Here is a 13,539-nt window from a genome sequence, read left to right on the forward strand (position 1 = left end):
TTTGTTATAGCCAATAACTTGAAACAACTAAATTTTCCCTTCATCAGTGAGTGATTAAACTGACTGTGGTAATCCATACCATGGAATATTGCTCATCAATAAGAAGGAATGAACTGTTCATTCATATAACTTGGCAGACTTCAAGGCATTGTGCCAAGTGAAAAAGCCGTTGTCAAAAAACTACATACTGTGATCTTTATCACATGATTTAATTTTTATTGCATTTTTGAAATGAAAAAATTGTTGACATTAGTAGTTGCTAAGAGTTAAAGGTGGGGAGGGATAGCATGTGAATATAAAGGGGTAACAGGAACTCCATCTTTGTGGTCATGGAATAGTCTGTACCTCACCGAGGTGATAGTTACAGCAATCTGCACATATGATAAAATGGTATAGAAAAACATGCACAAATTGTTAATGTCAAATCTCTGGGTTTGATAATGTATGATGATTATTTAAGATGTATTTAATGTTTTCTTTGGGGAAGCTGGGTTAAGGCCACAAGAGATCTCTGTGCTATATTTACAACTTCCTGTGAGTTCATAGTTACTTCAAAATAAACTTTTTTTTTCACCCTACTTTTTGAGTACCTGTTACTGGCCAGAAATTTTACTGGAACTTTTATTTCTAACTACAACCCTGAAAATTACAGCTTTTTTCTCCACTGAACATTGAGACTCAGGAGGCTTCCATTTATTTTTTCTGAAGTCAGATAAATCCCTTAGGATCAAGAAAATATGGTACATTGCCCAAGGTTAACTAACTGGTAAAAAAACTGTACCAGGATTAAATCAGCCTGCCTAAGCGCCAAGCCCACATCCTTTCTGCTTCTCTGAGTGAACTGCCTCTTCTAAGTATTTGTGTCTTGAAATTGAGTAAGGCTTGATGGCAGGTGGGGGAGTGTTCATTTTTTTATATAATGTATTTTATTCATTTAAAAATAATTTGAAATATGGGTGAATGTAGTAACCATATTGTTTTTCATGTGAAACCTTCATAGGAGTGTTTATCAATGATACCTTAATAAAAAAAATAATTTGAGCAGTATGTGCTACATATATAATGAACCATACAGAAAGGAGAGTTGTATTGATACAGAAATTAGAGATCTATCTCTAAAGTTGTTTAGAATTTAATGCAAGGGGCAGGGAAATAAATGATTGTAATGCATCTTATAAAATATTAAGAAAACTAAATAAGAGACTTTATTGGAGCACCAAAAGGAGAAGCATTTAACCTGTCCCAGTACAGTCGGAGGTTAGTGAACATTTTTAGTGCGCTCTTGTTGTCATAAATATGGCCATGAACAAAGAAAGACATACAGATAGATAAATTGAAGTTTATGTTTGCTTATCCCCTATTCTATAGTTTAAAACAATACTAGTAATGAAAATAGCTTAGATAATAAGAGTAGGGGAAAAATAAACTTAGGGAAAGCATAGGATAATAATAGACAGACAGGAAATCATTGCACACTATTTCCATACTGGTTGTTAGAGGGAGGCTGCAGGCTGGCTTTAAAATTATTGGAGGCAAAGGCAAAAAGAAAATTTTAGTTAAATAATTCCTGGTCCATAGTGTAAGAACAAACCAGGTCTCCAAAAAATAATATGTTTTTCTGAAATTGAGACTTGAGCAAAGTTTCCATTGGGAATTCTTACAAAGACGGCTCTGGGACATAGTATATAATATTTGCAACAACTTCCCTAGTATAGCTTTTAAAATGAGTTTAGTGAGATTGTTTCCTACAGCATGTCTGGAGCTTAAGTATATTTTGGGGATGGTGAAAAGTTAGGCTGAACAGGTCAGTACAGCTGGGATCACAAATGGCATTTTTTCATCCTATTCTCAGTGTGATGAAGCACCATATGGTTTCAAGAGTCATTTCAAATTTGCATTTTCAAAAAATTTGTATTTGTGTTTGGGAAGAAGGCCAAAAGAGAAGACAGTAGGAGATACTGCTGAAATTCAGGCCAGTTGTAATGAAAGACTTAACTAAGGAAACAAGTTCACTTACAGTTCCCCTTTCTGATTTTTTTTAAATTCTTGAAATTTTTTCTTTTCCTGGGTTTGACTATTTCAACTCTTTACCTCTAAATCCTGCAAGGTAGTGTCCCTTCCAAAATGCCAAAGGGAGTGTTGGATTAAAATAATGGCTTTTACTGTGCTTACTGAATGTAGTATATTAAATATAATTTATGACCTTTATGATATTTACTTATATAGTGGTAAATTACAGATAACATTTATATCTTTAAAGAAAACTTTGTTCATTTTGATGATTCGGAAAAAGCTATCTGTATAGTTATTTACAAAGAGTCAGGTCAGGGCAAGAATAATGTTAGAACTAAGAATAACATTAGATAAGGGATTTAGCAATTCTAGAAGCTCCTTAAAGACCGAGACTGTTTTTCTTCTTTTTTACATCTTCTGCAGGATGCCAACACAGTGCCTTGAATATAGTAGGTGCTCAATAAATGTTTATTAAATATACAGTGAGAGACAGATACTATGGAAAAGACCTTTGTGCCACCACCTTATATCATAGATGCTTCTGTTCTGGCACTTAACATACTGTATTTGTATTTCCTCAAGTAACAGTATATTCTCTGAGGACAGGTACCTAACCTATCTTGTATCTTTGTAATTTAACATAGTTCCTGATATATAATCATTGTTTAATGCATCTAATATATTTTTTTTCCTTTAAAGGCATTTGGATACCTTTGTGATAGAAAAGGCCCTTTTCTTCATCCTTTGATGATTTGATAGTGGGCTGGGAAGGAAAGCTGTGGTCCTCCATTTTAGTCAGCAAATACCTGATTGATTTGATATTTAGCTTAGTCATGTAAGTTATTGATACATTTATTCAAAAGGACTTTCTTCTAAAGAGTTAACATTTTGATAATAATTAGAAATTTAATTCTAAAGACTTCCTAATTGATGGTATTGCTAAAATTAAATAATTTCAAGACCATGGTTTCTTTTTTGCAAATATTTGGCCAATTTTATAATATCTGGTTAAAAATCAATAGAAATTTTTTATTAACTGTAAATTGTCTTTAAAGATATAGCTGTAAATCTTCAAATTTTCATTTAATGTATTTCAGATAGGTAATACATTCACATGGTACCAAATTCAGAAAACAAAAATATATAGTTAAGTCTCTTTGCCAGGGAAGCAACCTCCCTTCCTAATTCCAGTCACCTAGTTGTTTTCCTCAGAGGGAAGCTAAGTAAATATTTTAATGTGATTATTTTCCTTCTAATTATAACAGATTGAAGATCTCAAACAGACAAATCATGGCTTGGAAGAATATGTTAGGAAACTCTTGGATAGTAAAGAGGTGGTAAGCAGTAAAGTAGATGATTTAACCAGCCGCAATGAGCATCTTTGTAAAGAATTGATTAAAATTGACCAACTAGCAGAACAACTAGAAAAAGAGAAAAATTTTGTGGTGGATACTGCCGACAAGGAACTTGAAGAAGCAAAGGTATTATGTTTACCACTGACCAGGACTTTTTTTTTTAATTATTGAAGTATAATTGACATACAATGTCTATTCTGAGGATTAATTTATACAATTGACCCTTGAACAACATGGATTTGAACTATGTAGGTCTACTTACATGTGAATTTGTTTCAGTAAGTGCAGTACCTCTCATTGGATGCAAGGCAGCAGATTCCCCAAGCAATGAGGTTGATAGAAATGGAAAAGGAAAACCAGCCTTGTAAGGACTGAACTCACAACCTTGGGTTTCTTAGCCCTAGGGTGTTAACTGAGCTAACCAGCCCTCATTAGGACCAGAGAGAAATGCTGGAATCTGAGAGGAGCGTGGAGTAGAGAAGCCTGAGGCTGGGATCAGGCAATTCAAAAGAAGGAGGCAGGAAACTTTGCCCCTTCAATATTTCTTAGTTTTCTTTTAATGCTTTAAATAATTTTTTTAAAGTTTTTAATCTTGCTGGAAATTCTTTGTTCTATTTTGAGGTAGGGTTGACTTGTCCTTTGTTACCCATTTGAAATACAATTTTAACAGCTACTAAATTCTCATACATGCATGGATTTGTTCCTGGACTGTTTGGTTTCACTGATTAATTTGCCATTTTCTGTGTCACTACCACATTATTTTAATTGCTTGTAGCTTTATGATATTTTGATAAACATTTTATTTGATTGGGTTTTAGTAGTTTGCCATGAAATTTAGAAACTAGGAATTTATGTGCAATTTTAAAATGAAGACAGTTCATTTCTCATTGCTGCCTAATGGCTTATAAGCAAGATACAGAATATATTTGAAAGCCAAAAAGCAAACAAATGAATTTCTAAATGATAATGTGTGGCTGTGCTTATTCATCTTGATTTTATTAGTCACCAAATTAGTAAATTATGTCTGTAGTAAGGTAGTTTCCCAAAGCTAATTGTTGTTACGTGTTATTTCTTAAACACCCTTTCAATGTACTCTTGGTAGCATATAATAAAGCATATTACATGCTATTCTTGGTAGCATATGATAAAACACTTAAATGATCAGGCTGAGAACATAGTGTTACTGAAGACATTATTTGTTACAGTAATTTGAAATTTAAGAGCCTACCTAATGAACTCTAGGATAGTATTTGCTTATATGCAGTGATCTCACATATTTACACTATGTAAAGACTAAGTAAGTCTAAGTTAGTGAAAAGTCTTAATAACGGCATATTTAAATACAAGAAGTTTATTACTTTAACATAAACACACAGTCCTCTTTAGCAGTGTTGCTTGGAGGAGGTCCTAGGAGAATTACTTGAAAGAGAAGATAAGAATGGTTTGTTTTTAACTAGTGAATTATTTATCTTGCAAGGGTTGCTACTAAAGTATTTGAAGGATATTTAAAAGTACGTTGAATATTTTAAACATTTCTTAGTGAAGTCTTTTGTTTATATTCTTTCTTTAAGAATAGTTATCCTTCATTAATACTTTCCACATTAATGGTAAATTGAGTTTAGTCTTAATGATAAAAATGATCAAATTAAAGAGCAGTGGATTGGTATTTTATTATGTCTTCCTTGTTTTCTTCTTTAAATTAAAAATTCACTGCACTCCTTCCCAGATTGTAGGAAGTCTAGTTGGCCAAATTCTTGTGAAGAGAAGTCATTAATTTTAAAGGCTTGTTAGGGTCTGTGTTCTTGAGAATGAATACTGTCTAAGGGTAAATCCTCTGTTATCAAAAGGGAGAATTTCAGGAATGAAAAACACCAAAAGAGCTAGGATTTACCTAAAACTGAAAATACTAAATTCACAGATGAAAATTCTTCTGGCTCAGAAAAGAGCTTTTCTAGGAAATAGGTAATCCATATATGATGTGTAAAGTGTAGTGTATCTGAGAATTGGAAAGCTATTTGGGGAAGAGATCAGCAGCAGTCTTAGAGATAGCATTGCTGATGCAGGGAAAACACTGGAAAGTTAATAAAGAGATGACAGAAAGGAAATAGGTGCTTTCAGTTGGTAGGATGCCCTGAAATGATATCACCAGCCTCAGTAAGTGGATGTTACAGGTAGAATGGGTATTAGAAAGATGCACAACCAGTGTTAGGGATATGAATACCATTGCGTCTTGTCATTATCCTTAAGTCATTGGATGTGCAGTTTAGATATCCAGTCTCTGGTGAGAGATTCCTTGTTTGAGCTGTGGGATGAGTCTTGAAAACAAGAGAATTTCTAATTTGAAAGCTCATAAGAATTTTTGGGACCCTACACTGTTTGAGATTATGCTATAGATACATGGAGGTAGTCTGACATATATTTTACCTGTTATCTTTGTTTTTTCTCTTTGCAACTTGAAAGTAAGCTCCATTAGGGCAGAAGTTTTGTCTGTTTTATTCACTGCTATACCCAACATTTAACACTATGTGAAGCACATAGTAGGTCCTCATTAAACAGTTGTCAAGTAAATGAAAATACTGTGTTAGCATCTTCATTTGGGCCAGTTATAATTTTGTTTTTCAGAGAGGGATCAACTTCTGTTTTTTATCTTTATTAAAGTAATACATGTTTATTAATCAAAATTTCAGTCCACATAGAAACCATACCTTGCTGTACCTAGACATAATCTATCTTCCCCAGTTTACATAGTATTAGTTATGTTCTGTCTGTATGTGGATATATGTGTATAAATTTTTTACAAGAATGTGTCATGCTAGATAAAATGTTTGGCAGCTAAGCTTTTATACTTAATTTAGTGTGGACATCTTTATACATAATTCAGTATAGATCGATTTCTTTTTAGTGTCTACATGGTAGTATAAATTAAAGCTTTGAAAATTATCTATCCAAAACTATATATAAGCTTATCCACACTGTGTAAGTTATGTTGCATACCATAGCACCCCTTAATATTTCATAAACTAAAATATGACTGCCAGAGAAATCTTAGAAAAGAATTTTGGTCTAAAGAAATGAGCAATGAATTCCAGACAATCCAATATAAAATACAGCAGGAGACATTTTAGTTTAGAATAACAAGGAGGAGGTTCTTGAATTGAGAAATAACTTCATTAAACTAATATGCCAACTTTTAGCAAAGGGCATTACAGCCTTACCTAAAAGCATAGTTAACTGTCCTTTAGGAAGATACTCCATTTGTATACTAAACACATGATTATCGGTAGTTACACTTACACAACTGGGTATGTCAAATGTCTTAAAACTGATAGAAAAGGTATTTTGGGGGTTGGCTTGAACTAAATTATTAAAGAATTCAGAGGAGAAAGTAATGACTTCTAAATGATGATTTGGGAAACTTTTATCCTAGTAATTCTTTTCTCTTTCCTGTTATCTTCAGAATTATAATTAGTATTAACATTTTGTTCCAGTTTATTGGGAGTAATTTGGTAAAATATTGTCAATATTTTATACACAACACTGGATAATTTAAAGGCACTGCTATATATTTCTTCCAAGGTTTTTTTCCCATCAAAGGTACATAAACATAAAGGGGTAATATCTTTTTTTCTTCAAATATTCACTGTCTTCATGTTTTTAAGTGGCTTCCTTTTTTTGATGCTCTCTTTCAAGTTCAATCAGTTTAAACATTTTTCATCTAAATTAACAACCTTTTTTGTCTTGATTTTTAGATTGAACTCATTTGCCAGCAAAGTAATATAATAGTACTGGAAGATACAATAAAAAGGCTTAGATCTGTGAGTATATTTTTCATAAATATATGTTAAGGAATCATTTTTATTCTGTTAGTAAGACTACAAAAAACTGTACGTGTTTTGGGTCTCATGCATTTTGTGAATAATAAAAAATGTTTCTTTTCTTAAACAATAAAAAATGTTTCTTTTCCCTGCTTGGTGCATGAGGCACTCCCATCTGTAATAGCAATGCTGTTCTTGCCCCATTTCATCATTACTCCTTTCTTTCCTAGAGGTGGAGAACTTTTGGTTGGTTTTATTAATGTTCTTAGCTGTTACTTGATTTAAATTGCTGACTGTGAATAACTTAATTCTCAAAATATAGGATTGATTTGTTTACACATTAACTTTTATTTCTGTTAGTAATAAATATATTTAAGTCAAATTTTGTTACTTAATTCCAAGTAATATGTTTTTCTGTAACACTGTGTGATGAAAACTGCTCTATTTAGACATTTTAATGTTATCATTTAAAATATTTGAAACAATCTCTCTGAAAGAATTTGCACTTTTCCCCAATAAAGTATTGGTAAATGAAATGTTGTAAAGGAACTGTTTCTAAATAAATTAAAGTGAATGGGAATACACTAGAAATGCATACAAGTATGGAATACTCAGCATTCATTTAATTTATATTCATTCACAGAAATTATTGAACAAAATTTAGGTATTGGAAAAGATGCTTTAATAGTAACATGCTATTATCTGTGAGTTAAAAAAAATTTTTTTTTGTATCGTTAATGTGCAATTACTTAACCAACATTATGGTTACTGGACTCCCCCTATTAAATTTTTAAATTAATTTTCTAAGCAAAGTAATTACATTGCTAGGACTTGTAACTAGGTCTGTGGACATTTCTGATCTCTGAAATTTCTTTATCATTTTTTCTTCAAAATTATTGAGGAAATTTAGGGGTGCCTTCAGTTAAATACAAATATAGTACTGAAGAAATACTGGAAAAGAAAGGTATCTAACTGCTTTTTAAAAAAATAATTGATGAATTATTTTAAAAATACTAAATTTGTGATTTTTAAAGATCCTTTTTGTTTTCAACTTTCATTAGAAAATGATGCTATAGTTTAGCTTGAAATAATGGCCTGATTTTTTCCTCTTTGGCAAGATAATTTTAGAGACTGAAAAAGCACAAAATAAATCTCCTTCTAGACTTGACTCCTTTGTCAAGACGTTAGAAGCAGACAGAGATTACTATAAGAGTGAAGCTCAAAATTTGAGAAAGATGATCAGAAGCAGATCTAAAAGTCCAAGACGCCTGTCTCCATCATTCCGGGTAGGTTTTGAAAAGTCGTAAGTATTTTGGAGTTTGCTGCTCAAACACTAACTGTATATTTGGATTTACCTACTCTGGAAATAATTCATTTGGGTTTGGCATAAATTGATATATCATAGGTTGGGAAAGAAAGGTTTCCTTGATGACACAATGAACCATCGAAACTGGTTCTTTATCCCCAACATTAGTAGTGGGAGGTTGGCAGGTAATTAGAAGAATATGGAACAATTTGGGTTGAAACTATTTAAAAGACAGGTGATTTTACTCTTTCTTTTTAAATCATTTCCTTTCATTATATAGTCATGTTTGCTGAAGTAGAGATTGTGTACTGCTATCAGTAATATCTTCCTGTTAATACCATAGTCAAAGAAGAATTTCTAGTTTCTTATGTAATAATTATAGGGTACGAACTGTGATGTAGAGCTTTTGAAGACAACAAGAGATCATGAAGAACTTAAATGCATGCTGGAAAAATATGAGCGTCATTTGGCAGAAATTCAGGGTAATGTCAAGGTTCTTACCTCTGAAAGAGACAAGACCTTTCTTCTTTATGAGCAGGTAAACTCATTTGTAAATAACAAACTATGTAAGTAATAACATTCAATTCTAGAGAAATGTAATTCTTTAAGTTCTATTAGAATGCTTAAATTTGCCAATCAAATTAACTAACATTTGGGAATTACTTTTATACTTAAGATTTAATGAAATATACGCTATTTCCAATATAGTAAGTGTATGTGTACACACACATGTATGCTATCCCCATATCCAAAAAATCATATCATGCATAGAAATAGTTCAATTTTTGTATAAGAAATGGAAAAGTGTTAAATGATAGGATGGGTGAGTTCAGGGTAAAAATATTTGATTTGGGGGTTAAAAAATACTAACATCATTTTGATATAGTGTCAATCACTTTAGGAACTGCCATGTAATTTGCTTAAAGTCAGTTTGTAGTTTATCTCTATTTTGGATTAAAATTATGTAACATTTAGTCAGATTGCTTCTTTATTCAAATATTAAACCTCATAAATCACCAACATAATTTCTTTTAAAAATACCAACTTTATTAAGAATTAAGCTACTATGTATGGGTTCTGGGCTTGGAACTCTAAGAAATAGAAAATATGATAAGATAGAGACACTGTTTTCTAATTTTGCAATCTAGTTGGAGAGATAAAGTATGTTGTCCTGTCCTTTTTGTTGCTTTAGCATAAATAGTCTAGAAGATAATTGAAAGAAATAAAAGCAGTGGGTATTTTTAGTTAATTGTGATCAAGGAAATCTTTGCCAGATGATGTGGGGTTTGAGTCCTGAAGGACTCAGGTTTCTGTCGTCTTGAAATGAGTAAGAAGGAACTTTCAGACTAAAGGAATGGTGTGAGGCAAAGGATAAAGGTGGAAAAATGAGTAGATAAATGAATCAGTTTAAATGAGATTAGAATAAATAGCCTGTGTCAGTGGACTAAGGGGAGTTAAGGCTTGAGTAGATGGGACTAGAAAAGGAGTCTGCCAACTTCTTTGTAAAGGCCCAGATGAATGTCTTGGCTTTGCAGGCTGTACTGTCTCTGTCACAGGTGTTCAGCTGTGTTGTAGTGTGAAAGTAGGTGTAGACAGTATACAAATGAATGAGTTTGACTGTTAAAACTTACTTTATGGACACTGAAATTAACTTCATACTATTTTTACCTGTTATAAAATATTCTTCTTTTGATTTTTTTTTCAACCATTTAAAAATATAAAAGATATTCTCAGTTTACAGATCTGCAAAAACAGGAGGCAGTCAGGATTTGATTTGTGAGCTCCATGTAGTTGCCAACTACATGGTAGAGGCTGTTCAACGGGCCTTATAAGGGGTTTATACTTGGCTTTATAAGCACTGGACAACCTATGTTTTTAAGACAGAAGAAATGACCAAAGCCCCATTGTAAGTCCAGGGAAAGGAAATTCTGGGGCAAAATACCTCTAAAAACCAAAATCAGCCAAAGAGAGAAATAAAATTTAAAACCCGTTTATTGCTTACAAACTGTAGTCCAGGGCCATCTCTCTCCTCTGCTCCTGAAGAAGAAGCCAGCAAGCCAGCCAGCCTCCTCCCCTCAACCTCTCAGGTTCAGGCACACCCTCGGTTGCCCAGGTAATTACCCATTGATATGGAGATGAACTTCTCTCCACCCCTGAGAAATTATGCAAATGACCTAAAGCCATACTTCTCTCCACCCTTGAGCACCTGTTGATATGCAGATGTACTAAAGCCAGGGGAGATATTCTGGAAATACTACAGTTTTACCCACACACATTTTTATAGTTTTAACCTAACAATTTTATGTTATCTCTTACATAATCTTTCTATCTTACTATCTTATATAACAATTTCTTCTTCAAGGGAAACCATGAACCCTCTAGAAGGCTGTTACAGTAGGCAATCCATGAAGCATTAGAGGACTAAGCAAGGGTGCTGTCAGTGGAAATAAAGATAGGGACGGATGCAGGAGTAACTGTAATGGAAGACTTGACAAGATTTGATCTTAGCATGAAGGAAGGATGAATGGAAATGAATGAAATTCTGTTTTGAATGACTGAAGAATTGTGGTAATAGAAAAAGAAATAGGAAAATCATTGGTAATTTTGATTTGAGAGAAAAAATGTGTTTAGTTTCAGATAGATGGAGTAAGATGATGGTAGTACATTCATTCAGGAAGTAATTGTCATCAGGTAGCAAGAAATGTGGGATTGGGGAGGCAAGAGCTGAATATATAGATTTAGAAGTCGCCTGCTTAGAAGTGAGTTTTGAGCCTTCACAGTGGTTAGGGTCTCTGAGAAAGCAATAATAGAGGAACAGAGAAGCCAACATGTCACCTTGGGAAGTTTCATTCAATTGGTAGAGGCATCTTTGAAAAAGATGAAGATAGGAAACTAAGGCAGAACAATGTTATAAGCCCAAGGGAGGAAGGAATTTCAAGGAGGGTGTTGTAAACAATGTCAGATGTTGCCCAAATATCAAGAATAACAACTAAGAAAAGGCCATTAGGTTTGGTGAGGTCATTAGTTGAAATTCTTCAGAGTGGTCAGTGTGGGAGCCAGGTTTACACTGGGATGAGAGAGTGGGTGGTAAGGAACAGGCAATGGGTACAGACCATGGCACTTTTAAAAAGTCTGTCAAAGGAAAGAGACATAAGATGGCAAATGGGGCAGCAGGATTAAGTTCCCACAGTGCGTGGTTAAAGGCAGGAGAGAAAGAACCAGAGGAGAGGGCGCTCTTCAAAGTGAGAGGCAATAATGATAATTGAGTCAGGGATATATTAGAAGGCACTTCAGGAGATGATGTCCAGGATTCTGGTGAAAGCTTAGCTGTGGAAATTAGGAAGTAATATATCTTCCTCTGAGACTTGGAGATGAGTTGGACAGAGTGTGATCAAAATTAAGAAGGAAGGTAATGGACTTAAGCAGCAAAGTAGCAGATGAAAACATCTGCTGGTGTGGAATAGGTTTGGGACCTGAGGGTGGATGAACAAGTGTGTAGAGAGTATATTGGATTGTCAGTAAGGATTGGTGGGCCCCTCTGTCAGGGTCAGAGTAGTCAGGACATGGAAATGGCATATATGTTCATGTAGAGAAAGACTGGAATACTGTGATACTGTTTATTGAAGCAGTATTTTATCTGAATTGTGCTGAATTCAAATTTGTATCACAAAATGGATGAAGTATACTATATATATTTCTTAGTAAAACAATCTCTCTTGTATTGTCTGCCTTCAAATTAATTTTTTTTTTAAACTTTCACAAAGATACTGTAAACCAAACTTTACTTGTATACATTCATCTGCATTTTGGGGGCATCATTTGTATTTATTTGTATAAACTCATTAAGTTATGCCATTATCCTGATGCCTGCATATTAATATAGGCTTGCATTTTTACTAGTTGGGTATAAGATAGCTATGTGTATGTCTGTCCTAAAGCTTGTTAAATAGGAGTCTTTGTATTTAATAGGCACAGGAGGAAATTGCCCGACTTCGACGAGAAATGATGAAAACCTGTAAGTCTTCTAAGTCAACAACAGCACATGCCATCCTCCGGAGGGTAGAGACTGAAAGAGATGTGGCCTTCACTGATTTACGAAGAATGACGTCAGAACGAGATAGTCTGCGGGAAAGGCTGAAGGTTTGAAAGAATTTTATCTGTATGAACTTTTGTGAAACACAGTGCAGTGACATTGCAAATACTTTGTTTTGTTTTTGTTTTTTAAACAGATTGCCCAAGAGACAGCATTTAATGAGAAGGCTCATTTGGAACAAAGGATAGAGGAGCTGGAGTGTACAGTTCATAATGTAAAGAAAAATCACTTGTGCTTTTGGCTCTAAAATGTCAATGGCTTCCCCCTTTCCCCTTTTTCTGTGTTCAGAGAAGTTCTTTTATTTTTCTGAGATAGTGTTTATAATCCTAAAATATTTAGGATGTTATGTGTGGTGTAAATTGTCACTTTTTCATTGTTTATTTCCCTCTGAAAAATGTGAGTAAAGGTTTTGTGTTAGGCTGCAAAGTGTGTTCTTTAAAAAAAAAAACCTTTAGGGATGCATTCTCAGGGATTTTAGCAACTGACTCATCCCAGTGTTTCATTAAGGATAACATTGCATGATACAGAGAAACTGGCTTATTCTACCTAAAGAATAGCTTGGGTAGAGAAAATGATGATGAAATGAGAAGTAGTAAGAAAAACATTTAAACTAAATTTAAATGTAAAGTGTCGTCTTTTTACTAATCAAGGATTTAAGATGTTATAGCTATATATTTGAGGTATTCTGATTGTATAAGCGGAATTAAGGGAATTTGATTTCTGTTACCACATTTAATTGAATATATTTATAACTCATCTGTGTTAGGTTGTTATTAGTGAAAAAAAAACCAGAAAAACAATTTTTTTTCATAATCCCACTTTAATGTATAATTTGTTAATGTAAGCAACAAATAAGAAATCCTTTTGCAAAGAGGATATAAAAGCCATAGTCAAAGTGAACCAGATCGTAGATGTATATACTGTGATAGACTTTATAGAAAAGCTGTGCAGTGGCTT

General features: G+C 33.4%; 1 protein-coding gene across 7 annotated transcripts in view; it reads left to right on the plus strand.

The window, feature by feature from the left end:
• TSGA10 (testis specific 10) overlaps positions 1–13,539 on the plus strand; it is a 119,660-nt gene that overhangs the window by 20,036 nt on the left and 86,085 nt on the right. For 4 of the 7 annotated variants that reach the window (XM_036880010.2, XM_057496952.1, XM_036880006.2 and 1 more), the window contains 6 exons: positions 3,279–3,494; positions 7,118–7,183; positions 8,302–8,469; positions 8,872–9,027; positions 12,459–12,629; positions 12,719–12,796. In XM_036880010.2, the coding sequence (XP_036735905.2) occupies positions 8,419–8,469; positions 8,872–9,027; positions 12,459–12,629; positions 12,719–12,796 (456 nt within the window). In that variant the 5' untranslated portion in view covers positions 3,279–3,494; positions 7,118–7,183; positions 8,302–8,418. Of the gene's footprint in view, positions 1–3,278; positions 3,495–7,117; positions 7,184–8,301; positions 8,470–8,871; positions 9,028–12,458; positions 12,630–12,718; positions 12,797–13,539 lie in introns of those variants that run through there. The other 3 variants (XM_057496951.1, XM_036880008.2, XM_036880009.2) reach the window with 2 other exon arrangements.

This window comes from Manis pentadactyla, chromosome 2, assembly GCF_030020395.1.
Source record: "Manis pentadactyla isolate mManPen7 chromosome 2, mManPen7.hap1, whole genome shotgun sequence".
Classification (NCBI taxonomy): domain Eukaryota; kingdom Metazoa; phylum Chordata; class Mammalia; order Pholidota; family Manidae; genus Manis; species Manis pentadactyla.